At 40.3% G+C, this 27,321-nt stretch overlaps 2 protein-coding genes across 2 annotated transcripts in view; both read left to right on the top strand.

Annotated features, from left to right (window-relative positions):
* si:dkey-28b4.8 (sarcoplasmic/endoplasmic reticulum calcium ATPase 2) overlaps nucleotides 1–15,801 on the top strand; it is a 34,147-nt gene extending 18,346 nt beyond the window's left edge. The window contains exons 9-24 of the mRNA XM_051386381.1: nucleotides 90–231; nucleotides 468–634; nucleotides 3,014–3,102; nucleotides 3,242–3,344; nucleotides 4,601–4,732; nucleotides 5,133–5,258; nucleotides 5,334–5,555; nucleotides 5,708–5,819; nucleotides 6,579–6,817; nucleotides 6,919–7,139; nucleotides 7,258–7,460; nucleotides 7,546–7,631; nucleotides 9,094–9,227; nucleotides 9,379–9,496; nucleotides 10,614–10,748; nucleotides 10,832–15,801. Of these exons, the coding sequence (XP_051242341.1) occupies nucleotides 90–231; nucleotides 468–634; nucleotides 3,014–3,102; nucleotides 3,242–3,344; nucleotides 4,601–4,732; nucleotides 5,133–5,258; nucleotides 5,334–5,555; nucleotides 5,708–5,819; nucleotides 6,579–6,817; nucleotides 6,919–7,139; nucleotides 7,258–7,460; nucleotides 7,546–7,631; nucleotides 9,094–9,227; nucleotides 9,379–9,496; nucleotides 10,614–10,748; nucleotides 10,832–11,014 (2,412 nt within the window). The 3' untranslated portion in view covers nucleotides 11,015–15,801. The remainder of the gene's footprint in view (nucleotides 1–89; nucleotides 232–467; nucleotides 635–3,013; nucleotides 3,103–3,241; nucleotides 3,345–4,600; nucleotides 4,733–5,132; nucleotides 5,259–5,333; nucleotides 5,556–5,707; nucleotides 5,820–6,578; nucleotides 6,818–6,918; nucleotides 7,140–7,257; nucleotides 7,461–7,545; nucleotides 7,632–9,093; nucleotides 9,228–9,378; nucleotides 9,497–10,613; nucleotides 10,749–10,831) is intronic.
* Nucleotides 15,802–15,881: 80 nt separating this feature from the next.
* slc43a1b (solute carrier family 43 member 1b) overlaps nucleotides 15,882–27,321 on the top strand; it is a 27,752-nt gene continuing 16,312 nt past the window's right edge. The window contains exons 1-5 of the mRNA XM_051386410.1: nucleotides 15,882–16,383; nucleotides 21,124–21,282; nucleotides 22,345–22,528; nucleotides 23,270–23,325; nucleotides 23,846–23,922. Of these exons, the coding sequence (XP_051242370.1) occupies nucleotides 21,129–21,282; nucleotides 22,345–22,528; nucleotides 23,270–23,325; nucleotides 23,846–23,922 (471 nt within the window). The 5' untranslated portion in view covers nucleotides 15,882–16,383; nucleotides 21,124–21,128. The remainder of the gene's footprint in view (nucleotides 16,384–21,123; nucleotides 21,283–22,344; nucleotides 22,529–23,269; nucleotides 23,326–23,845; nucleotides 23,923–27,321) is intronic.

The raw sequence follows: 27,321 nt of genomic DNA, 5'->3' as shown, positions 1-27,321 counted from the left end.
TGTTATTGTTTTTGATTCTTAATAAATTGGGGCCCATAATGTAATGAATTTACCTTTCTGCCTAACACGTGTCTTGTTGTAACCTGCAGGTGATCAGTGTGATCTGTGTGGCAGTGTGGGCCATCAACGTGGGACACTTCAATGACCCGGTCCATGGAGGCAGCTGGCTGAGAGGAGCTGTTTACTACTTCAAGATTGCTGTCGCACTGGCTGTAGCTGCCATACCGGAAGGTCAGACATCTTGTCTATCTGTGCAGAAAAGTCACTTCATACGCGTGTTTAATAATAATAATAATAATACATTTTATTTATAAGCGCTTTTCTAAATACTCAAAGACACTTTACATAAAAACATAAAAGCAGCAAAATATATATACTATGTTTTTACAACTGACCCATCTGAGGGTCTTAGAAGCTGTGACTATATGTCGCTTTCTCATCACCATCGTCTGACCGTGTCTTCTCAGGCCTCCCAGCAGTCATAACTACCTGCCTGGCACTGGGCACCAGGAGGATGGCCAGGAAGAACGCCATTGTCCGCAGCCTGCCATCAGTGGAGACGCTGGGTTGCACCTCTGTTATCTGCTCAGACAAGACAGGAACACTGACCACCAACCAGATGTCAGTCTGCAGGGTAAGATGTGGGAATGTAACAGGAATGTTACATACATCCACCTTGTAGTAAAATTACTGTGTTCCAGTCAGCCTGATTTAGCTCTCATATGATTGATATGATACAGTCTTATTGATTACAAACTTGTTATGGCATTGATCAGTAATACACGAGGGGAGCATCCAGAAAGAGTCAACATAGTGTCAGTGACTTGAAAATCTATGGAACTACTACAAAGTAACAACTGATGGCTTTTCATGTTAAATTAAAATTAACAAAGAATTAAGCTCACATTATGTCTAACAAATAGATCTTAGAGGTGTTAATCTGTCAACGATTGGAATTCAGAATGCGTTCTTAAAGCATCTCGATGTATCGCATCCTCAATTTTCTATATCACTGCACATGGCCACTTTTTTATCAATCAATACAGAAAGGCCACTCGATTAGCTTTACTCACTGAATCCATTTTCTGGGATTTGTTTTTGCTCTAGATGGCAGCTGATGTGTTTCTTCAAAGTAGTTGTATTACCAAAGTATTTTATTTCTGAGACAGATTTTACACTGTGCTTCCCAGTAAGTTCATAAAATCTGAAATGCACCCAGACTTCTGCTTTCAAAATACTGGGTGTGTTTATGTTGTCAGTCACTGTTTATCTCTGTCTCCCTCTGCCATATCTCCCAACACACAAAAGTAACATTCATCCACAAGTCAATGTCAATGCAAGGGAGCAAAGTTGCAACATAACAATGTAGCTTTACTACTATGTTGTCTAGCCGAGGCAAAAAAATCTACGATAGTAGGCTCATTTTGTGTAGGCTGCAAACTGCCAATTGTCATCCATGTTCTGTCACTGCATCGCCATGTGTCTTACAGCCTGTTTACAGCTGGTATTAACATGTGTCTTGAGTGATCCATTCACAAGTGTTCTAAATAGAGTGTAAAAGACCTCTGGGACCTTTATCTGTGAACATCAGATTTCCACGCAGTCGAAAAAGCAAAAGTGTGTGTCCTGCCCATAAAGTTCAGTTATAATATCCCACAATGCCCCAGCATCTCTCCAGCAGGGCTGCTGACAGCAAGATAAAAGCAACAGCAGGTCTGCTACTGAACTGAAAAAAGGATTAGGGTAGAGCCCTATAAAGGTCTTTATTTGCATAAAGAGCTGGGGAGTGAGATCTGATCACAAGCGGTCACTGGAGACGCATGTGGAGACAAATTCTAATGCCAGGTGTAAACTGACGTTCTTAAAGCTGTGCACTTGTGATCGGATCACCAAGACCCATGTTGATACCAGGTGTACACGGGCTCTAAGACTCGAAATATCTCTAATAGGTGTACTGTAAATTCTCACATAAAAGCCAGTATTCAGGTAATGGCCAAGTCTCAAATAATAGCCTTTGGTTCACACACAATTAACAATTAACAGATATTTTGCAATAAAAGCCTACCAATAACAGGAGGGCTGGAATACTTCTGCCATGAAAAATTAGCTGGAGTTGAATTCTCGGTAGCTTAAAGGGATAATTCACCCCAAAATCCCCCAAAATTTTTCCTCTTACCTGTAGTGCAATTTATCCATCTAGATAATCTTTTCCTTAAGGGAGCTCTTTTCTATCATTGAGTAAACTGAGTGACATATTTTATGTTTATTTCATATTATATACATTGTATAAAAATAACAGTAGAGAACCGCTGATAAACTTTACACAAACCCAAACAGTGAACACAATAACTGCAGTTCCAGAGATTCCATTCATTTTGAGCAGATCATTTCTTATGAGTTTTGCATCACAATTTTTTATACAATTCTCTGCCATGCCTGTATTATGTATTTAAACAATTCTTAACAGTCATATATACTTAATGTGCTTGTTTTTTGGGGTTTTTTTTTAAAGTATTAATTTTTGGTCTTTATGCCTTTATTTGACAGAGAGAGATAGACAGGAAAGGGGGGCAGAGAGAGGGAATGACATGCAGCAGCCACTGCGTATATGGGTCGCCAGCTCTACCGACTGAGCTAACCGGGCGCCCAATATGCTTGTTTTTTTACAAATTCAGTGTTTTCTTCTCCCTGACGCTTTTCTAATGCAGGGCGATGCTGTTTATCAGAGTGCTCTGGAAAATGTATATTAACTGCTCTTTTTTTGCTGGCCACGACTGGCTACTTGAAAACAGGCTCTTATATCAGATTTTTCCCTATTAGATAAATCTGCATTGGGAAAAAGATTGTTGCCCTCAGTGTGGTGTTGGCTTTAAAGCTCAGGTGGACTGACATGTTGGAATGTGGACCTAACTTTAGATGTGATCTTCTTAACATTACTGAACTAATCAACTACTGCGACGTCTGTCTGTGTGTCTGTGTGTCTGTGTGCATGTGTGCATGTGTGTGTGTTCAGATGTTTGTTGTAGACAGTGTGTCGGGGGAGCGCTGCAGGCTGAGCGAGTTCACAGTGACTGGATCTACTTACGCCCCTGAAGGGGAAGTGTGAGTGTCTTTAACCTTTAACACTTAACCCCTGGCACTTCATGGATTATGGATAGATATGGATTACCAGAACCTGGACGTTTTTTCACCTTTTATTCCTATTTTCTCCATCATGGCCTGTCCCTTCCCGTCTTTCCAGTTATAAGGATGGCTCGGTGGTAAAGTGCAGCCAGTATGAAGGCCTGGTGGAGATGGCGTCCATCTGTGCACTGTGCAATGACTCATCACTAGACTACAATGAGGTAAGACTGCCCTGACCATCATAGATTACCATATATGGTTCTGGCACATTTACAACTGGAATCTGATTCTGAATATGTGTTACCGCAAGTAAAACACAGTACAGCATACTTTAACCTCTGTTCCTTCTGTTTGTGTGGGTCTAACTTAGCTTCAGGGAAACATTTCAGACTAAAGACCAGTTGATTGGGGACACAGCTTTTGACCCTAAATAAAGTCCACATGAAATGGAAAGCAGAGTGCTGTTCACTAATGTTTACGTGTTTCCTGTCAGATCAGGCAGCTAGGGAGGGACTTGTCTTGGATATTGTTTGCCGTTTACAGTAGCCAATAAAGGGAAAACCAATAACAATTTTCTCCATAAAATATGATCACTAAAATCAGTGAATAAAGTTATGGGCTTCTGTACAGTAATGAGTGAGGCCTGGTTGTAGATGTATGTAACACATCAGCCCTCAGAAACACTAGCATCAGAAGCAAGACATTTATTAGTGTAGTATGAGTCCCACTCCTCTTGGAAAATCTGAAAAAGCTGGAAATTTAGAGACTACTTTTCCAGTCATGGAAATTGACTAAAATGACCATATTTCCTGTAAATCATCTCTGTTTTCCTCAAAACCTTTCATTGTATTTTAGCCTGTGGCCAAATATATGTTACTGTTAGAGGAAAGGTGCAGTCAATAGACATTATCAAGGATACTAATTAAGGTTCTGTTCTATTCAGGTCAAACAGAGTCAGGGGGCATGTTGGCTCACTGGACTGCTAAACTAAATGGAACAGAACCGTAATTATGAAATGAATTAGCATCATTGGTAACACCTGTGTTTGCTCTTCTATTTCATGTCAAAATGACTGCTTTGGAAAAGGTCTATTTGGAAACAGGGAAAATCCGCTGTGGTGAGAACAGCCATACACGGAACGTCCCATAAATGCGGACCTCCGTTGTGAGCAAGTCCTGTTCTGTGTTGTCAAGAAAACCCCCTGGAAATTGTCTAAAACAAGTCATCAAAATACCTGAAAATAATCAAAAAATTACTCTTTGTCATTTTTTGGCCAGATACTGCCGTATAGGTGACGTATAGTGCAAGACATATGTGATTAAACAGTAAAACGTTTGACTTTGACTTCATGGGGGACGGTTAGGGTAAGGGGTTAGGCGAGTAGAGGTTAAGGTTGGGGTAAATTTAAGTAATGTAAGTAAACATGCTTCATCTGTATGTGTATGTGTGTGTGTGTGTGTGTGTGTGTCCGTTCCAGGCAAAGGGAGTGTATGAGAAGGTTGGGGAGGCCACAGAGACTGCCCTCTGCTGTCTGGTGGAGAAAATAAACGTGTTTGACACCGACCTGAGAGGACTGAGCCCTGCTGAGAGAGCTACAGCGTGTTGCTCTGTAAGTGTGTGTGAGAGATAAGTAAAGTAAAAGACAGCACTATTGCAAATGACTCTCTGATCGCTCCCCCTGACCTCTGCATCCATTATGCAGGACTTACTAAAACCATTTTCATGCTCCCTGTTTTCTCTCACATCTTTCGTTACCTGTGAGACCATTAAGTAATGAGTAATGAAGGCTTGTTTCACAAAATAACTTTTTGTCATATTTGCTGCAAGAATCGACTGAGCCTGAATGAAAACAACCAATCAGAGCTGATAATTAGTTGATTGTGTCATTCCCAGCGTCGGACTCAACAATCAACTGTCTTTCTTGCATATGACAAAAAGTCATTTTTATAAAAGTTACCTACTGCAGCTTTAATATGAACTGTATTTGGCTTTTTTTCGGTTGTTTTCAGGTGATTAAGCAGCTGATGAGGAAGGAGCTGACACTGGAGTTCTCCAGAGACAGGAAGTCCATGTCTGTCTTCTGCTCGTCCAATAAACTCACCAGGTCTGCCTCTGGAGCCAAGATGTTTGTCAAGGTGAGTTACCCACCGCTGGCTGTGATACAATCTGGTTATACAGTGGCCATAAAGAGACACTATTTCTATCCTCAGGGAGCTCCAGAGAGTGTGTTGGAGCGCTGTAATTACATCCGGCTCAGTGGTTCTGCCCGCGTGCCTTTGAGCCCTGCGGTGCGAGAGCAGCTCCTGTCCACCGTGCGGGAGTGGGGTTCAGGCCGAGACACGCTCCGTTGTCTCGCCATGGCGACCAGGGACACGCCCCCTGACATTCACAGCCTTAGCCTGGAGAACTCAGCCACCTTTGCTAACTATGAGGTAAGGATGATGATGATAGTGATGGTGGTGGTGATGAGATGTTCTTGAAAAGGACACATAGTCTAGACAGTGTGCTCTAGCTCTGTATGAAATGAACTGTTGGTTGAAGAAAGCTAAAGTAGTCCTTCCCTTCCTCTCTTCCCCCTCCCCAGTCGGACCTGACCTTCGTTGGCTGTGTGGGCATGTTGGACCCCCCCAGAAAAGAAGTGCTTAGCGCGGTCCGAATGTGCCGGCAGGCCGGCATAAGAGTCATCATGATTACAGGTGAGCTAGCACACGCACAACAGAAATATACACTGTACACATACAGAAACATACCTTTTAATACACATACACACACAGTCATCTCATAAATACAGCAGATAATAGTACGTATTAAGGATTAGTGGAAAAATATGTAACTCAGATTTTTTTTTACCAATGATGTTGATTTAAATTGCAGTTATTTAGTATGAATTCAACTCAAGGCCTGTGTTTTGTGAACTAAATAGGAAGTGTACACAGGTGGCAGTAGTACGCCTTGTGTGACTGTGAAAACTGAATACTGTAGAGTTAGTAAAACTCAATAATGTATACTGTAGTCTAGTTTGTCAATTTATTTTGCCTCATTAATGGTTTTATTTTTCTGTATGAAAACGGCTCATTCCAAGGTTGCAAAACACAACAAAATGCCAAGCTCACTGAAAACAACAGAGGCTAAATTGTATTGGTTGTCAGATCAGTTTAGAAATGGCATATCTGAGCCCTGTCTTTCAACCCCTCTTCCCATTCATTTTGAAAGGGTGTGTCAGGGCTGCTCAGTAGCTTGCAATGCTATAAAATACTGATACCAAGAAGTTTTCTTTGGTTTTGGTCCATTTGTTGTCACCCAATGTCTTGTTTTAGTTGGAAATACATCAATTTTGCAAAAAAATGTGATGTCTTGAATCTGTGAAATGAGCTGAACTATGGGGTTAGTTTGGAATCTTTGTCAGAAAGCCTAGTCTTTTTCTTTAGCTACGATCTAACAATTCTTCTCTCCAGGTGACAACAAAGGGACGGCCCTGTCTATTTGCCGGAGGGTTGGCATCATCACGGAGCAGGAGGAGGAGCAGGAGGGTGCCGGCATCAGTGGAGGCCTGACGGGAAGAGAGTTTGATGAGCTGCCCCCGCACCTGCAGCGTCAAGCCTGCAGGACGGTGCGCTGCTTCGCCCGGGTGGAACCAGCACACAAGAGTCGTATAGTGGAGTACCTGCAGAGCCTGAGTGAAATCACCGCCATGGTGAGGACCCTGCCTTGTACTTGATCCTATGTGCGTTGAGAACCAGTGTAAGAGCACTGCTTGAATGTCACTAAACTATCCTCCTCCACCCTCCCTCTCAGACAGGTGACGGGGTTAATGACGCGCCGGCATTAAAGAAGGCAGAGATCGGCATTGCTATGGGCAGCGGCACGGCAGTGGCCAAATCTGCCTCTGAGATGATCCTGGCTGATGACAACTTCTCCACTATCGTGGCTGCAGTGGAGGAGGGCAGAGCCATTTACAACAACATGAAACAGTTCATCAGATACCTGATATCATCCAACATAGGAGAGGTGGTCTGGTTAGTGAAGGGGCTCTGTGTCAGAAAGCTTAAAGAAAGTGGTGCACTAACTTTATAGATGATAGATACAGACATATAGTTTATGGTTGATTTGGGCCTCTCACTGTTTCCTCCTCAGTATCTTCCTGACGGCCGCGCTCGGCATGCCTGAAGCACTGATCCCAGTCCAGCTGCTGTGGGTCAACCTGGTCACTGATGGTTTCCCAGCAACAGCTCTGGGCTTCAACCCTCCAGACTTGGACATCATGTCCCGCCCTCCCCGCTCCCACAAAGAGCCGCTCATCTCCAGCTGGCTGTTCTGTCGCTACCTCATCATTGGATGTGAGTCACAGAATGAAATCGAGATCCAGAGTACTGATTCATTATTCGAGCCTGTTAGACGAGGTAAACTAAACTTTCTCTGCAGGTTATGTGGGAGCAGCCACTGTCGGAGCTGCTGCCTGGTGGTTCATGGCAGCCCACGATGGACCAAAACTTTCCTTCTATCAGCTGGTAAAAAACACACCTGCCATCACTGCACCTCTTTTCATGCATCTCATGCTGTGACTCTACATTATATACGACTGGTTCCCAACCTAGGGCTCCTGACCCACACTAGAGGTCGCCAAAGCTTCACAGGGATTCCCAGACCATTTAAGGGTTTAAAAGACTTTTAAAGAAAAATACACAGTAGGTCTGTATCTCAGCATTTCATTCACCTAACTAAAAAACTAAAAGAAATAGTTTTTTTTTAAGTTTAGATTGTTAGTTAATATCTAAACTTTAAAAACAATTTCACAGGATAAGGTGAACACAAGCTATATTCACAGAGCCTTCACACTCTGATAAACAGCCTTGTCCTGCATTAGAAAAGTTAAAACAACCAAAGAGCTAATAGAATAATGGCCAAGCATGATTGTTAAAAACCTTTTTTTATTTTTTATTCATAATACAGACAGGATTATTATATGAAGTAACAAAACATTTCAGGAAAACTTATCTGGTAACACCTGAGGGTTTGCCTAATAGCTGAAAGAATGATTACTATCCCCATAGGTTCTAATGCAATGCAACTACTATGTACTCCAGTAAATAAGACTTAGCAACAGGAGATATATCTAGTTCCTTCCACTCATAGGGCTCTTTGGCTCAGCTACAAGCCAGAAAGCTAGATTTAAGATTCAAGATTCAGTACTTTGTTGCCAAACAACTCGGTGCAAGTTGCTAGGGATTTGCTTCAGTGTGCTCAGGACATCAACAAAGTCAGAAAAAAAGGACACAGAACATGTAAATACATATACAACACAAGGGCCCCAAAACATATAAGTACATACACGGTATCCCACACAGGATCACACTTGACGCAGGCAAATAAAAAGGCATACTGTTCACAGCATACCTGGATGACAGTCCAGAAGGCTAGAGTGACAGATGTCAAGTTAAAGTGACATGGTGCATAGGGATGCAGAGTGCAACCAGGACTTTACAATAAATAAATCAATAAAACTAGTATGGGTAGCATAAACCCATTTAGAGAAGTATTATAAAAACAATGTAAAAGATATACAATGTAATGCTAATGTTATGCTAGCAAGATTCAAAGTCAAACTGTAAATATAATCTGACAGTATGTTTAACAATCAGCAATGTCATTGTCCCCAAATCAATATCAAGATTTTCACCAACTAATGATAGGCCATGTGTAACTGACGTGGCGAGTTGAATAGCCAACAGGATGTAAGATGATCTCTTATACAAAGAATCTGAATGTTCCACTTAGGTCAAACAGTCAGGGTGATGCTATTTTGCATGTTGGCTCACTGGAAAGCTCTGCTACACTAAACGGAATGGGACCTTCATTAGTGTCATGGTACTGTTTCATGTCAAAATGGCTGCTGTGAAAAAGGTCTGTTGGGAGAGGTGAGTATAAAGGGGCAAGAATGTTAAATGTTTTACACATTTGTTTCTTCCGCAGTCCCACTACCTGCAGTGCAGCGAAGGCCACGTTGAGTTCGCCGGCGTGCAGTGTTCAGTCTTTGAGTCTCCTTATCCCATGACCATGGCCCTGTCTGTCCTGGTTACCATAGAGATGTGCAACGCCTTAAACAGGTAAGAGCAAAACAAACACCCACATACTAAACTGCATACCGTACAGTGCTGTCCTGTACCAAACATGTAATTGTCATTTATTACACCTGAGTGATCAGAATGGTTAAAGATGACAGAAGTGACAGTACATAACTTCCCCTGTGCTGTCCAGTCTTTCAGAGAACCAGTCCCTGCTGAAGATGCCTCCGTGGTCAAACCCCTGGCTGGTGGGGGCCATCTGTCTGTCCATGGCTTTACACTTCCTCATTCTGTATGTAGACCCACTGCCGGTAAGAATGCATGCATTACTACTGTACTGTACGTGTTTGAAGGATTCCTTTAAAGTAGGTTAGTAATTAGTAATCTGAGAAACTGATTACGGATATGTGGAACCAAAATACATTTGCTGTAAAGTTTCAAATCTTAGTGTTAGAATAAATGGGTGAAAAGAACATTAATCTAAGAAAAACCTACCCGGCAGTATAAAGTAATCAAAATATTTAAAATAAGCTCCACCTTTACCAGTGTGTAACCTTGTGACATGCTACCAATCAGATAGTGCTGTGGGCGGGACAGAATGGCAACTACAGACAGAGAGAAGAGGCTGCACCAGAGCCAAAGTAGCCCATTTTAAAGGAATTTATTTTTTCAACAATTGGATAACTAAATACATGTTTAAATATGGGATCCAATAATTCACTAGACTAATAATCAGTCCATCCCTACATTAAAGGTTCCACTGATAAGGTTGTTGGCTGTAATAGATGGTACTGATATAATCATTTTCATTCCAGAAAAATCAGTGAGCAATACACTGCCAAATTACAGTTTTCCTGCACTCCAGTGGTTCTCAAGTTTTTTTTTTTATTAATGTTCCCCCTGCCAAGTATCCCCTCACCAGAGCAAAAAACCTTATATTAGGAGGTACAATATAGTGCTGCACCATCAGTGTCTGAATTATGAAGAAAAACACTTCATTACAGCTGTTAGAATCCATCACTTAATTCATGCAAACCAATTGTTTGTCATCATGCAATAACACAAAGACAGCATTGAAGTTGCATTGAACCATTTTTTTTTGCTATGGTGTGCTTACAGTTTAGTGAGAAGTATGAGCTTTGCTGAGGATTGCATTGTAGGAATAATGAATACAAAATGTGTTTCACCAAACTTACATTTGCATTGAATTTAACTTGCACTATATTGTAGTATGAACTTGTATTATTATAGGAATTGTGCCTCGCTAATAATTTTTTTATTATTTTATTTTTTTAAATGTCACATACCCCCTGCAGTACTCCAAAGTACCCCTAGGGGTACGCATTTGAGAAACACCTCCAAAAATCTGTTGACTGACCCTTCTATCCAGGGCTTAAAAACCACCATTGCCTCTGATTGTGCCTTCAGGTGGTATTCCAGATACGCCCTCTGTCGTGGCCTCAGTGGGTCGTGGTGCTGAAGATGTCCATTCCTGTCATCTTGATGGACGAGGCTCTCAAATTTCTGGCCCGCAACTACATCGAGCCAGGAAGCCAGATCCAGGTCAGAGACGTGCCTGATAGTCGGGTATTTGTATCTCAGGTACAGTGGCCTCTGTCTAAACCTTTTTTTTGCTGTTTAAAAAGTCACTTGAGGAGGAAGAGGAGCTGCAGAGGACGAGGGCTAACGCAGGATTGGTTGGAGCCATGACGAGAAGGCTACGTCAATCCCTGAGGGGCGTGTCCTGGTCATTCGTGTTGATCTCCGCGCCGCTGGTGATCTGGATCTTCAGCCTGGACTCTGACATCACCAACATCTTTTGGGAGTGATGGGAGAAAAGGAGGACGGGCTGACTGTAGGGGAAGCACTGAAAGACGGGAAGAGGAAAGCTAAAGAAGAAGTGGTGGAATAAAAGGTGGAGGATTGGGGAAAGGAATGTGTGAGGATGAGGATGAGAGAAACAAAGAACAAAGATGAGGAATACTTTGCAGAGATAAGAGGATGTAAGAGTTCAATATTTGGCCAACAGACAATCAGAACATAAGAAGAAAGATAGTGCAAGGTAGTTTTAGACCATCTCTTTCTCAATAATTAAAGGTGCTATGTGTACGTAGCTAATCTAAGCTAGTCTCTCTTACTTACTTGTATGAGCTTTCCCTTGTTTTTGGCTCTAGGGACACCGTTGTTGGTCCTGCACTTTGGTCCAGAGTGAATTCAGATACCTCTGAAGGTGTACTGTAATGCTAACACAGCATGCCTAAGTTCCCATTCGCATGTTAGCATGTTTGTCGTGTTGTAAAGCAATTCAGCATTTAAACGTCCTTCCAAATTTGACGTTACAGCTTTAAGACCTTAGTGTAAACGTGTAAATCTGTTGCTAGGAAACATCCGTAGCACTGTCCAATCGAATACAATCAACAGGAAGTCATTGTTGTCAGAAGCTGTAATATAATTCCCTAAACTGACAGTTTTAGACAGCCAACAGTATGTGTTTGCCTGACAACCTTTTATAAATGTAGGGATGGCTTTGCTCTGTTTGAAGGTTAGTAGTGTTCACATAGGTTAGAGTGGGGGGAAACATAAGCTAACCAACCATTTAGCGTTAGATTATCAGCATTACATTTTGTAATTTGAGATATATTGTGTTCTTTGTGAAATGTAACTTAACTTAAATCTAACGTCTACTCAGTTATTGTCTTCTAACAGTTTTTGTCAAGTGTATAGTCGGATATATCAGATATTTTACATTCCAGTCTAAACTCTTCAAATATTGTAAGTTAACATTTGGTCAGCTAGCTAAGAAAAAGGTTCCACCCAGCAGTTACTGGGTGTAAATATTACTAACAACTAATCTGTATGTAGGAACTACTTGGCGTGGTAGCATTGAACTTTGGAAAAGCTGGTGCACCAGTACCAGTACTTCAAAATAAAAAGGCAAAGATTAGAGATGAGGAAAATAATTTGTGTAGCAGAAAGTTGACCTGACCCCCAGGTTGGAAAGCACTGGTGTAGATGTTTAATGAGTTCAGAGTAATCAAACTAAGTACACATAGCACCTTTATAGATGAAGATTTCTGGTTGAAAAAAGGATGTGTTAGAAGAAAGGGAAAAGCATAGAGAGGTCCAGAATCAAACACCAACACACACACTAACGTTTCATTCACCAGTAATAATATGTACTCAGTAACAGGTGATAACTAGATGTACAATAGAATCTCCCAAATGGCAGCCGCTGCAGTCTTAATGCTGCAGTGCCATTCAGTCACATTAATGTTAGGACTTACTGTAGATACAGTAAACAAGCATTTAACCAGTGAAGGAAGACTGTTAGCAGACCATTACGGAACACATGTCAGTACACATCACACATTGCTAACATGCTTCAAATCAGCCCGAGACTGTTAGATTCTGCAGAAACACATCGTTTCCTGCAGAGTCTGGGATGTGCTCCTGCTGTCTACAGGTTGTGAAAAGGATTCACAGGTCTGAAACTGGTTTGGTTTCATCATAGCATTTCAATTCCCAAAGGCAAGTCACTAAGGGCCCTTTCACACCTACCTCCTTGTTTGATCCAAACTGAAATTACAGGTGTGAAAACTCCCACGCACATTGGTCCGACCACAATAGGTCGTCTCCGTCCGTACCAAATTAAATCATGGTTCTGTTCGTTTCATGCTTAAAAAACCTTTTTTTTGGATGGTTGGACCAGTTCAAGAAAGTTCTGGCAATTGTCCCAGGAGGAGGATGTTCATTTGGCAAAACTAGTCTGAAGAAATAAAGTCGTGCTAGGGCAGCGTATTAGCAAGAATCTGGCAATATGATACGTATCACGATACAGTGGTTAAGATTCAATGTATTGTGATACTATAAGCAAAAGCAATATTTTGCAATTGTTTTTATTGTATGCATAAAAGTTGAGTTAAAAATTGCAGCAAATGCAAGTAGAACAGTGGAATCAGCTTTTATATTTCTCACAGTCTCTGTAACATCTAGCATCATAGCCCTCAGTTAGTTTACAACACTGCTATCTAGCATTTGGAGGTTCAAACACAAAATTCTCTTTTTGAGAATCAATACAATATATTATAATATATATATAATATTGCAATACGATATTTTTTAATATTATCTTACACCCCTAGTTGGTGCTGCTGGTAGTAATGCCATAATAATAATAATCAAGCAGCAGTGAAATTAATCTGTTCATTTTTCTCCACTCATTCAATGCTGACATCACGCGTCTGTCTACAAACCAATCAGCTGCAAGTAGAGCCGCAGCTCACGCAGATTATGGACTGTAAATCATGTATAGTTCTTTAGTGCATTTGCACAAACCAAAGCTAACCAGATAAAATGTATACAATATAAGAAAAACACAAATTGTGGTTTGGACTTTGAGGTGTGAAAAGACCCTTAGACCCTCACTCTGCTCGATCTACAGTTCAGTATCCTTTGTTGTATTTTTTAGTTGATTGTTACAGACACTGAAAAGCTCTCAGTCTTAAATGTAACTTGACTTGAAAAGGCTTTTGCTATTTCTTTAGACATTCTGAGGCTTCATAGACTTACTGAAGCTGAATGTAAGCCTTCACAGCAGGATGAATGAGTTCTATATATTATTTCTATTCATGGTTAAACACAGTAGAGCTTGTTTTGTACTTCCAGGTACAGTCAGCATCTCATTGATGTGACTGCTACATGTGCGTAAGATAAATGGGTTAATATGGTTCTTAATGTTATGGCTTTAAATATATTGTATGTGTTTATTACTCTCACTACATACATCCCGCTCACTACACTGCAGCACTGTTTCTTTCTTTCAGTTCTTTACTTCTCTTCCCTCATGCCTGTTGACCACAGGATCTGTGTTAGTGAATGATCCCATACCACAGTCAAACAGTAAGCCTGACAGTGAGTGAGTGTTTCATTTAAGTGTTTTTTTTCTTTTTTTATGCAAACCAGTGACCTGTCTGCCATTTTCTCCAGTGATGCCATTGTGACATCTCACTCTGTTTGCCATTCAAGGGATTTTTTTTTTTGTGGAAAAAACGTTTTTTTGATTCATTGCAATAACTGTTGTTGTACATCCCATTGTACAACAGTATTTAGGGACAGAGTTGGAGAATAAAGCCACAATATCTGGAGAAAAAAGTATATGATATGAAAGTAAAAATAAAAAATTAAAGTCATAATATTTTAGGATGAAGTCATACTTTTGCTTGCAAGAGGTTTATGTTTGGTCCTTTTCCTGTGAGCGTATACAGATCCAGACATTTCACCTCTGTCCCACAAAATCATAACTTCGCTAAGTGTGGCTTTTATTCTCTATCTATATTATGACTTTATTTAATATTATGATATTTTCTAGTAAAATTTGTACTTTATTCTGGTCATTTTTGGACATTTTCTCAAGCCTACTCTCTATTATTGTAATTTATTAATTAATTTTATTTTTTTTAACCCTTCCTATGTCCCGCCCCTTTTTGCTCTGTGCTCCAGTAACAGTTGAGCAAGCCTCGGTCAGAACTTCGGTCTATCTTTGAACCTTCTTCAAAATGTGGTTGTCTCTTCAACACAGAGAGCCTAGCACATAGCATATCTAAGTACAGGGAAGGAGAGAGTTGACTGCGGTTCCAAAAGAGGCAGGACGTAAGAAGGGTCTTCACTTTCGTAATATTAAGACTCGTTCTCCAAAAATTTTGACTTCTTGTGATATTATTAAATAATTTCATAAAATTTTAAATTTTATTTCTGGTCATTTTGTGACTTTTTCTCATAAAATTTGTTTAGACCCTATTCTCATAACTTTACCATGTTTTTCTCAAAATATTGCAACTTTATTCTGGAAATTTTTGTTTTTCTAAAAGTGACCCTGACAGTAGGTCGCAGGGTCTTTATTTTACTATTTAATAAAAACATAAAGCTGTTGCTTTAGAGTATAGAAGCATTCAACTTTCTGATGTCAAAAGCTGCTCTGGAGGTAAAACCAACTCGCAACAGGAAGTTTCTTTTTTTTGTTTTGTTTTTAATTACTACTACTTGTTAATTTTCCATGCAGACATTTTTGCTTCTTTGCTGCCCACAGTTCTGCCTCTTGTTTGTTTGTTTTTGTTCAATTTGTGTTTCTCACATTCTTGAAAATTTCAAAAATGACTAAGAGGACGTTTGTTGCAATATAATATTTTTGTTTTGATACCATTAAGGCAGAGGAAAACTCATGTAGATGCACTTAGTAGTGAGTATTTATTTTTTATTATTTATTATTATTATTTTATTATTATTGTATTTTTCTCCAAGGCTGCATTATGTCATGACAGCCCTAAGTCCCCAACAGTTTGTTCTTTATTATTATGGTTATTATTAGCTGACTACTGTCTTTAGGAGGCTTTATATGGTTCTGTTTAAATTAAGGTTTAATAGAAGAACTTCATAAAAAGAGAAACCACCTTCTTTCCCTCTCTTCCTCTCTGCTCCATCAACCAACATTTACACTGCAGGGAGCACCAATTTGTAGATTTCATTTTTCTTTCGTTCACTCTACTGTCCAAGAGTTTGTTGTCATTGGAAAGGATGTTACAGGATAAAAACAACAATAAATAAAAACTTCAGGATTCAAGTGTGGTGTGCTCTTTTGACTCATGCTGTGTTAGAACCATAGAACCTTAACCATTCTGCAAGGTGTTTTTTTTATCAGTTTGTATCTCCATTCTTGCAGGAGTGGTTTGTAAAGGCTTCTTGCTGCAGTGTCTGGTGGCTGTGCTGACCACATGATGGGGCCAGTGAGCAAGATACCACTGATGTCAGGTGGTGGTTCTCCAACATGTCAGCTTTTCAGGAACGAAGCTTTACAAGCAGAGAGTTTTAATGATTTTATGACATTTTTAAATTCTTACTAAATTACTAAAATCACCAAAGCAGGAGATATCAGCTGACAACACCATCTGTGACAATGTAGCAGAGGCTTCTGGTGCAATAAAGTCAAAAAGTGTGTGTGTTTTAAGCTCAGTGGGGTGGGCGGGCAAGATTTGAGCTCCATTTATAGACATACTGTACATAGAGAGAGAGTCTATGTGAATGCATGTGCACCAGTGAATACAGCTGCCACTCAGAGGGAAGGATATCACACTTTAAAACCTCCAAAAGAAAGATTCAATTATAAAAAGGAATCAACCTCTACTGGAGCAGCACAACTTGTGAAGTAAGTGACTTTCACTGTGTTGCACAGCTGGGATTGCTTCCTGCTCATTTTGACACACGCAGACAAATGTGAAGGGAGGCTTCCATGACGCTGACTGAGTTTTGTGGCTGTGTGGGATTACACTGAAGCTCCTTCTGAGCAATGCTGGATAGTCCTGAACAACATAATAAAATAGTTTTTTTTAATGTTGCAGTACCTTGCTGGTAGTTCAACTACATCCATATTTATAGAGTGATTCAAGTACCCTCTAAAAACAAATATTTTGGCACAACAAAAAAAGTGTGTAGAGTAAACTACTGAAATAAAGCTAAGCTCTAAGCTCACCTGTTAAAAATATTTTGAATCTGAATTTTTCAAACTAAACTTGAATATATTAGGTATAAATTAATGACTTCTTAAGGAGTACGGTCTAGACCTTCTCTATTTAAAAAGTGTCTTGACATAACATCCGTTATAATTTGGCACTACAGAAATAAAACTCTATTGAATTAGTCATTAGTATTAATTAGTATTAAGTATTTTAGAAGTTACATTCTGCTTGGTGCAAATGCCCCCGCCTGGACTGTAGTTTCTGAATTTCGCTGTCTGACTGATGGACCAGAGCTGACGTTACCGTGCTGTCCCATACGTAGTGGCATATTTTATTTTTATGTATGACCTGTAAAGTCACTGAATGACCTTGAGAGATGGCAAACATCCCACATGTAGGTCCAAAACCGAACTGTGGGGAAATGCACCAGGAGAAATAAAAAACCTTTAGAGAGTATGATCTCAAATAAGAAAATGTTTAAATATAAGTTTAGGAAGGATGTACATACGTGTGCAGATGCATGTATTTTTCCAATCAAAATCAAATAAAACCGCATTAATTGACAGAAAATAAAAATCACAAAAATGAACACTGCTTCTGAGTTTGGGTTGATTTCGCCAAAACTGATTTAGGATCAGTTAGTCTCCTCTTCTGTGAATCATCAACAGCTGTGATTCATCTCTTTTTTCAAAAGAACACACAGTATCACAAACATGGTCAAAAGTAAAAGGTGTGATATATATTCAACAAAGATTTTCTGATGTGCGAGTGGAGTTAGTCATTTATTAACACAACTGAGATGGTATCAGTGTCACCTAGAGAGAGAAAGACAGAATGATACTATGTGTTCGCACCGTGTTTACTGTTCAATACCATCTGAACTCAAGTGGTATTCATTCATCTGATCTCTCTGAGAGTTGTGATCTATGCCAGTGCTTCTTCACTCTTCACATCCACTTTAAAATATTTGTTCAGCCAGATAGTAAGGGGGGAAAAAAACAGTGTCTGGTTTATTAAATAAGTCTGTAACTGAACAACATTTAAATATATCTTTCCATAGAGTCCATCGCTGAATTCATGGAAAACTTTGGTCATCGTGATGCAATAAGACGACACTGCAGTTGCATCAAACTGCGTGTTTTTGACAAGTTGTATTTAAAATGTATTTCTGTCATTCTCTGTGGCAGCAGGCAACTGCAACATGTTTTTTTGTGCCTGTTTTGCTGTCATTGAACTAACATCATCGCGACTCTTCTGTGAAGTTCTACGGCAGCTTGCAGTTTATGGCAGTGAACAGCTGCAGTGAAAGCATATTGACTATAAAATGTGGTTTATCTAACCTGCATTTAGTTTGTTTTTTCAAACTGTTTATTGGGATTTTTATAAATGCTGTGTGATATATACAGTAACGTAATGTAAATACAAGAAAAACATGAAAGAACAAATCGTGACATAACAAAGTCAAATGTGTATTTGTAAAAGAAGAAGAAGAAGAAGAAGAAGCAGGGCAGAGATAACTGTAGTGAGTTTATTGAGCATGTCTAATTTTGGCTCATTCCCTCCTACCCTTCATTTGCAGTTCTTTTTTTATTATAGATAGATAGATAGATATTCCTTTATTTGTCCCACAATGGGGAAATTCCAATGTTACAGCAGCAAAGTGGATAGAGACAAAAAATCAGTATAAAAACAGTAAGAGTAGGAAATAATAAATAAAAACACTGTACAAGAGAAAAAACAGTAAGAATCCACAACAACAACAGATAACACAAATAACAGCAGCAGCAGTTGCACAGGGGCAATAGATTGCACAGTGAATATGGAATGGTATTGTACAGTAATTATTGCACATTGTTGTTGTCAACATTATTATTATTATTGATGCTGAGATGGGGGGGGGGAGGTGCTGGTTGTTACAGTCTGACAGCAGCAGGAAGGACGGACCTACGATATCTCTCCGTCACACATTTGGGGTGAAGGAGTCTGTCGCTGGAGGAGCTGCTCAGTGTCCTGATGGTGTCTGCATGGGGTGGGAGACATTGTCCATCAGTGATGATAGCTTTGCTTTTATCTCTCCCACCCTGTCCTGAGTCCAGGGGGCAACCCAGGACAACTGCAGCCGCTCGGGAAAGCGGCGCATGCGTATCTTGCGTATATTGAAATGATTTATTACTTTAGTTATTATGACTAACACACTGTAAAACCAGATAAACTGATTATACAAAACAATGTGAAACTGTTTACATCAAAAATATGAAATAAAACTAACTCAACGTTGTAAGAAAACATTCTTCATCAAGTACGTTAGCTCATCTACATCAGTCATTAGCTTGCTAGTTAGCTAGCATGTTACGACGGAGCAAAACACTAGCTAAACTAATTGTTAGCTAGCTAACTAGCTAGCTACTGTACATCAATTGTTAGTTAGCTAGTGAAGTTACATATTGCTAACATTAACGTTAGCTAACTTGTCTATTGTCGCTTTCATCTTTTAACCATCTTAAAACTTTAATGAGCCTAGCACATATCTAATGAGGCATTCCATTTTAACTGTCATTTTATTTCAGTTCAGAGTCAGTTCATTTGTACTGTGAAAACAAAACACCTAGAAAAAGTAGTCCGAGTAATTCATGAATTACTTCTTAATGGAAATATTTATTATTGAACAGATGAACTTTTGTATTTGATAAACCTTAGAACTCATCCATCTTGAAATGAAAAGCCCCACGTGCGATTCCAAACACAAATACACACACACACACACACACACACACACACACACACACACACATACACACACACACAATACACACATACACACAACACACACACACACATACACACATACACCGGTCATTAGATAACGTCTCTCTAAGCCAAGTCACAATTCACAGCAGACTTGTTTCCCCTACATATCCTGGTATTATTGTTTGTGTGTGTGTGTGTGTGTGTGTGAGAGAGAGAGAGAGAGAGAGATAGATAGAGAGAGAGAGAGAGAGAGAGAGAGAGAGAGAGTCACTGCTATTTCCATGAGCAGGTCAGCAGGACTCCCAGTGTGCCAACATGTGCCTAATACAGGTCATTGCTTTCTAAAACTTTGCACACACCCACATACACACACATACACACACATACACACACCGCACATAAGTCAAATATTTACACACTCATAGCTGGGAACAACCCAGAATGTTTCTCTCTCTCTATCTATCTGTGTGTGTGTGTGTGTGTGTGTGTGTGTGTGTGTGTGTGTGTGTGTGTGTGCACGTGGGTTAGATCAGTGCATGACACTCGATAGCTCCAGCTACAGTAGAAGGTCAGGTGGGGTCAAACGTCTCCCTCATTGGTCTCATCTTGCTGTCCCCTCCTTAATACTTCACTGCTTCACTGCATGACAGCTCACAGGCTGACATCACTATATGTGAAGTGGAAGTTTGCAATACTGTTTATACTGATGTAGCTGCACCGTAGTAACTGGGTGTATTAGTTCATTGTAAGCAATGCTGCGCATCACTGAGCTGTTTTATGACAGTTTTGGATTTACAGAATTTTGTCAAAAAATCAAAATTAGCCCAAAGTAGACATTCCTAACTCATGAAATTCCTGTGGCAGGGAGATGTCCTTAACATATTACTTACTTTATAGCAATATGAAGGAAAACTGTGGGGCTTTTTTACAACTTAACATTGTACCCACCAAATTAAGTGCTGATATCTGATAATCAGAATCAATCATCAGAACCACTAAAAATAGGTCTGACAGGGGGTTAGGGCAGATAATCAGACAACCCCCAGGTTAGCAATAGTTGCAATGGTAGCAGATCTTCACGATATAATAACTGTCTCAGGAAATGTCACGGTTTCGTGTTATACAGTGTTATACAATTATTATTATTATTATTATGACATTAACACACCCTTAAAGGAATTAAAACAGAAAAAATGTTTTTTTAGGGTGAACAAACACTTTATTATAACTTAACAAAATACTATCTCCTATATGTTTTTTAATGATACTAATAAGGTCGAATTCAATATTTTTTCTAAAGGTCCAGTGTGTAGGTAACGATAACATAACAATTCTGATATTCAGGTGATTATACACTAATGAAAACATGAATATTATATTCCATTTCTGCCAATAGATCCTCCTAAATGTTACACACTGGACCCTTTAAATAGCACTAATACAATAGAATTCAATACTGTGGATAAACAAATGTACATTTTATGATAATGTCAATTTTCATATACCATGGTATCCGTATACTACTGCAAACCTAGAGCAAAACATATTTGGAGGAGAACAAGATGACAAACAGTCAAATTATAACCCAAACTTGTCATACTTGGCGGTTCCCAGCATAACCTTCGCTTCCTGCAGTCTGGTGGACTAACTCTTCTATGTTTCCTGTTCTTATGTGTCTCCAGCTGTCATGGCTCCCAGCTTGGCCCAGGCGTATAGGAGGAGGTGGTGGATGGCTATCACAGCCATTATAGAGAACCTGCTCTTCTCTGCTGTTCTGCTGGGCTGGGGCTCACTGCTCATCATGCTGAAGAATGAAGGCTTCTATTCCCACCTTTGCATTGGTAAGATCACCATCCACCCAGCTTTTCTGCTTGTCTCTGTAGTGCAGTAATCATTCACTGTCTCTCTTGGATAGTTTCAAAGCTGCAGCTTACTAAAATACATGGACAGTACGACTTCAGCACCGCCTGGTACCACCATGTTTGAAAAAATGACACAAAAGTGCCCTCTTGGATGCCCCTATTGTAGATAAAACACGATGCAGTGCTTTCAAGGCTGCGCTACATGCTACATGAAAATTAGTTGGCCTCTATGTACTGCTAAGTGGTTAATAATTTAATAGTTCCCTGTGTGTTTTTGTGTAGTTATACTTTTAATCTGAGTCACATTATACATTTTAATCTTAAACAAGTTTTACAAGCCTCACAAATCTCTAAACGGTTCGCTCAATAGACACTGAGGACTTTCTCTGAATAATCTAAAGTCTTTGCTTATTTCTCTCCTCAAATCTTTTTCAATTCAATTTTATTTGTATAGCCCCAAATCATAACAGAAATTATCTTAGGACACTTTTCAAATAGAGAAGGTCTAGACTGTACCCAACAGTTCCCACCATGAGCAAACATTTGGCAACAGTGGCAAGGAAAAACTTCTTTTTAAGAGGCAGAAACCTGTTCATCTGTTTATGTACTGTACTGTTTATCTATAATACGAGAACACGAGACTTCCTGTGGAAGGGTACATCCAACTGGGAGGAGACCCTGGGGTAGACCCAGTGGAGGGACTATATATCTCATCTAGCACTGGAATGCCTCAGGTTCCCCCAGGAGGAACTGTAAGATGTTCCTGGGGAGAGCAACGTCTGGAATACCCTGCTTAACCTGATAATGGATGGATGGATGGATAGACTTCTCTTGCATTTACCTCTGACCTTTTACACTGATTGAGTGATCAGGGCCTGTCCTGTACGTAGCACTATGTTGTGTTCACTTTGGTTCATACATTGTGATGTGTAGTCTTCTCAGTGCTGCGACGAAGGCTTTTGGCGGGCTTAGCAGATGTTGGATTCTCTACTTTCAACATTTTACCCTCCCCTGACTTCTTTTCTCTATGAACCTACCTAGAAAATGAGACTGTCAACACCAATGTGACTTCTTTGGAGAGCGGTGTCTGGCGGAGTTGTGTGGAGCAGGAAGAGATACTGAATCTTGGCTTCACCATTGGCTCATTCCTCTTGAGCGCAGCCACTTTGCCCCTGGGGATCTTGATGGATAAATACGGGCCACGCCCACTAAGGCTCATTGGCAGGTATGACAGTCCACTATTTTTTAAAAACATATTAAAGGTCCAGTGTGTAACATTTAGGATGATTTATTGACATAAATGGAATATAATATTCACAGGAATGTTTTCATTAGTGTATAATCACCTAAAAAAAAATATATTGTTTTTGTTACCTTAGAATGAGCCGTTTTTATCTACAGAGGGAGCAGGGCCTCTTTTAGTCCATCATGTTGAACCAGTAGCCCTACAGTAGCCCAGAACAAACAAACCAAGCACTGGCTCTAGATGGGGTCTTTTGCATTTGTTGTAAACCGTAGTTTTTCCTTCACCAGGGTAGACAACCTACTAAACATAAGTCACAACCAGACCTGGCACCTTTTCCTCTATATTTTGCCAAACCTCGATAGCAATGGCTACTAATCTTGAATCTCCCAAGCTAGGCTAGCTATGGCTTCCAAATCCAAAAAAGAAGAAGTCTCAGAGGAAAATATAAAGAGAATAATTAACATTGTATGGCTCAAATATGTTTTGCAGCTCCAGACAAACTTTTATTTAGTTTTCTGGCCAAAAAACCCTCTTTTTGTTAGTAAAGGTTGCTGATCCCTGTCTTGCACACTTGATTGATGTTGATTTGAGGGGTTTGAGCTGTTTGCAATGTGCAATCTCACCAGTAGATATCACTAAATCCCTACACACCAGTCCTTAAAAAAAACGGCATTGAAACCACACTCAATATCTGACATGCTGTGTCTGTATATATTTCAGTTTGTGTTTTGCGGCTTCCTGTGCAATGATAGCTGCCGCTGCATATGACCCTGAAGGTAAGGCAACTAATATTTCCAACTTTGAATCATCATACACTTGCTTCAGTTCCATCCCGCTACTGCAACAGGACAATTTTCTAACAGAGATACACTACTTAACAGAAATTTTAATCAAATACCAGATTCAGTCTAATTTTTAAATCATTCCTGTCAGTTATGGTAACATTTTACACACCAACGTCACTGCAACATCTCTGCAACAAATTCCAACTTAAATTCCTTCCAATTTAAGTAACATGAAAGTTAAAGCCAAATGTTACAATTAAAACCCAAGCTAGAAAATTACATGTTACCACCACCTACCATATTTACCATAGCTGTATGCAAAACACACATTTTATATACAATCAGAGGTATAACTGACATGTTAGGTGCACTTACTGTAGGTTGGGAATGATTGACAAAATGTACAAAAAAAAGACCAACATTGTAAAAAGTAACTAAACGCACCTTTAAAGTTTCATTATAGCTCATGGTATTCATTTATTTATATATTCATTTCCATGTGTTCCATCAGTGCTGTCTGTCCTCATCTTCCTTGCTGTTTCTTTCAACGGCTTTGGAGGAATCTGCCTGACCTTCACCTCACTCACAGTACGATGCCCACTCACACAAAGGCACACACACACACACTGCAATTGCGAACTACATTAGAAGTGTCAAAGCTGAGGAAGGTTACTTTGAAAAATAGTTCCACTCACTGAAAAATGTCTTATTACAAAATTACTGTTTGTCATGGTGGCATCAGGCTAGGTAAAGTAGCTCTGATGTCCCTTTTTGTGGCTACAGTATTTCCTCCAGCACCTCTTAGGGAACCCTGAGACGTTCCCAGGTCAAGGGATATACATCGATCACCCACAACATTATGAGCCTGACAGTGAATAACACTGATTATCTGGTTATCATGGCTCCTATCAGTGGGTGGGATATATCAGGCAGCAAGTGAACATGTAGTCCTCTATGTTGATGTGTTAGAAGCAGGAAAAATGGGCAGTGTGAGGATCTGAACGACTTTGACAAGGGCCACATTGTGATGGCTTGACGACTGGGTCAGAGCATGTCCAAAACTACAGCTCTTGTTGGGTGTTCCTGTCTGCAGAGGTCAGTATCTCTCAAAAGTGGTCAAAGGAAGGAAAAGAACAGGAGACGGGGTCATGGGGGGCCAAGGCTCATTGATGCACGTGGGGAGTACTGTAGCTCAAACTGCTGAAACAGTTAATGCTGGTTCTGATAGAAAGGGGTCAGAACACACAGTGCATCACAGTTTGTTGGTATGGGGCTGCATAACATTAGGACCACCAGGGTGACCAGGTGGTCACGAGAGCGATGAGAGTAACGTCAGTGCAGCGTGGCTCGCGAGGTCAATACATAATCAAACATGTCGTTAACACCTCCTCGATTCACAGTGCACCGTCAAATCTAAAATACAGTTTGGAAGACATTTGTATTCTATAAGAAGGAAAGAAAGTAGGACAAAAGTCTAGTCATTCGATCTGTGGGACAGCAATTAAGTACAGTAGTAGCACGACAAATCTTAACACTCACCTGGTGAGTCACAGTCTCCATATTCACCCTGAGTCGCCTACACTTTGGAACAGCCAGGGCCCTAGCTGAGGACTTAGGATTGCGAACTGGCTCATCTTTGCTATGTAAGTTGGGGAAAGTCTAAAATCTTACAGTCAAGTCTAAAACGAACAGGGAGCCAGTAGAGAGAAGCCAGTATTGGATTTATGTGATGTCATCAATTAAAACCAGTAAGACTCCATGTCAGAGTGTGAGAGTATTGGTTTCATTCTGCAGATGGTTCTTATTTGACAGAAGCAGAACTTTCTTTATCTGTGGTTCAAAGCTGAAATCTGAATCAATTTCTGGCAGCAGGCTTCACATTAGCCAACAAGTGATCAAGACCACTTTCAATGAGACTGATTTCTGATTCTGGGTTTGGGGGGCTGAACAGTAGGATTTCTGATATTGAGTTACTGAGTTGGACCATATCAGTTATGGAATATGAGTACTTATGGTGACTGCCTAGAAACCTACATTTACTTTCAGACATTTTATAATTGGTGATGATGAAACTTAGGACAACATAAAGTATCAGTGTCTCGGTGTCCAACTAAATGAGGCCATCTCAGTTCAGGGGAAGCTAACCAGTCTGGAAGTCATGACGTACATTCGGGAACACAGGACAAAGGTCTCCGCTGTCTGGACTTGAACCTGGGACGTCAGAGCAACAGCATACATTATAGACTGCTAGGTCACCAGGACACCCCATATACCCACTTCCACATCTTTCTAGTTAAAACACCTGCCATGACAGCAGAGACTGGCGAAGGGATTTTTGAGTCCAGTCCACCTGTCTACAACCATAAAGATCAGTATCCATGTTTCAAACACATTGTGTGTGGTTTTGGCTGCTTTGTGAGTGGTGTACCTGTGATTATAACCACGTGTTCTCTGTGTGTATTTTGGAAAGCTGCACATGCTGTTCCACTTGTTCTAAATTCTGCTGCAGCCTCTCAGCCAATCAAAATCATGGGCGGTCAACACACCCTCTCACAGCCCTGTCCCCTTGTCAACCCCATCTCCCTCTCTCTCTGTTTCTCCCACTTCCTGACATGAACCATGTCCTTGACATGGTCATTTTGGCCCTAATGCTGTCATTCCTGGTCTGGTGTGTGTTTGTGTGGGTTTGTGTCTGTTGAGATGTGTGGGCGGCTGTGGCTCAGAGGCAGAGCAGGTCGTCCTCTAATCGGAAGGTTGTTGGTTCAATCGCCGGCTCCTCCCGCCACATGTCGAAGTATCCTCGAGCAAGATACTGAACCCTAAATTGCTCCTGATGCTGTGCCTGTGTGTGTATGAATGAGTCAGTTTGTGTTTGATGGGCTTTTACATACAAGTACAGGTCCATTTACCATTTACCATATTATCTGGTTGATAAGCTCTTACATAACTACCTGATGTACGTTCCCACCTAACCTAACTAGCTTCCAAACACATTTGGTCCTCTGTCAACTTTAATAAGTCAGTTTGTAATAAACTGACTGACCAGAGCCACCAGTGGCATTTTAATCTTCCACACAATAGCTTAAGCTTAAAATCTCCTATTTCCAGGGATCTCAGCAGGGCTTATTATTGTCCTTATTGGATTTTTAGAAAGACTAAGAGTCCACTGTGAATCTTGTGTCCACTAATCACAAGGTTGTTTGTTCCATCCCTGGCTCCTCCCCCCACATGTCAAAGTGTCCTTGAGCAAGATACTGAACCCGGAGTTGCTCCTGATGCTGTGCATCGGTGTGTGAATGTGTATGAATGAGTTAGTTTCTGTTCGATGGGCTTTACCATCACTGAGTGAATGTGTGTGAAAGGGTCCAGTGACAACATTCAGTACTAGTGCAGGAGGTTGTACTTCTATATCAAGGCGAAAAGTAAGGGTTTGGATGCATGTAGAATGCAGTCAACATTCACCTTTTTACTAACCAAAAACCACAATTCTAACCTTGAGAAAATGTTTCATATCATACCTAAATATACCTTAATCCTAAACTACAGTTTATTTGCCATAATCATGATCGTTTGCTAACCTTAACTGGACTGTAGATGCCAAATCCCCCCCCCGTGTGAGAAAAAACATATATGACCCATCAGTGTCATTCACTTAAATGTATTGAATATATGGGAATGGGAATGTATATTTGGGGAATAGATTGACACCTGTGCGATCATGGTGATAGGTGGTTTTTGCATGTATGTGGTTCATTTGGTGCACGTGGAGCACTACAGCAGTGCACATGAAGGAAAGAAAGAATGATAAGAGGCAGGCTTTGGGAACTGAAGGAAAAAACAGATGGAACAGCTAATGGAAAGAGAGGGGGAGAGCCATGTAAAGAGGGGAGGGCCGATTAGAATGGAAAAACAGAGGTGGAAGCAAAGCTTCAACAGCATGGAAACATTACTGAGAGAGAAAGTCAGGGCAGAGAGGTATGACATTAG

Source organism: Dicentrarchus labrax, unplaced genomic scaffold (assembly GCF_905237075.1).
Source record: "Dicentrarchus labrax unplaced genomic scaffold, dlabrax2021, whole genome shotgun sequence".
Lineage (NCBI taxonomy): Eukaryota > Metazoa > Chordata > Actinopteri > Moronidae > Dicentrarchus > Dicentrarchus labrax.
This window is presented reverse-complemented; position numbering and strand designations above follow the sequence as displayed.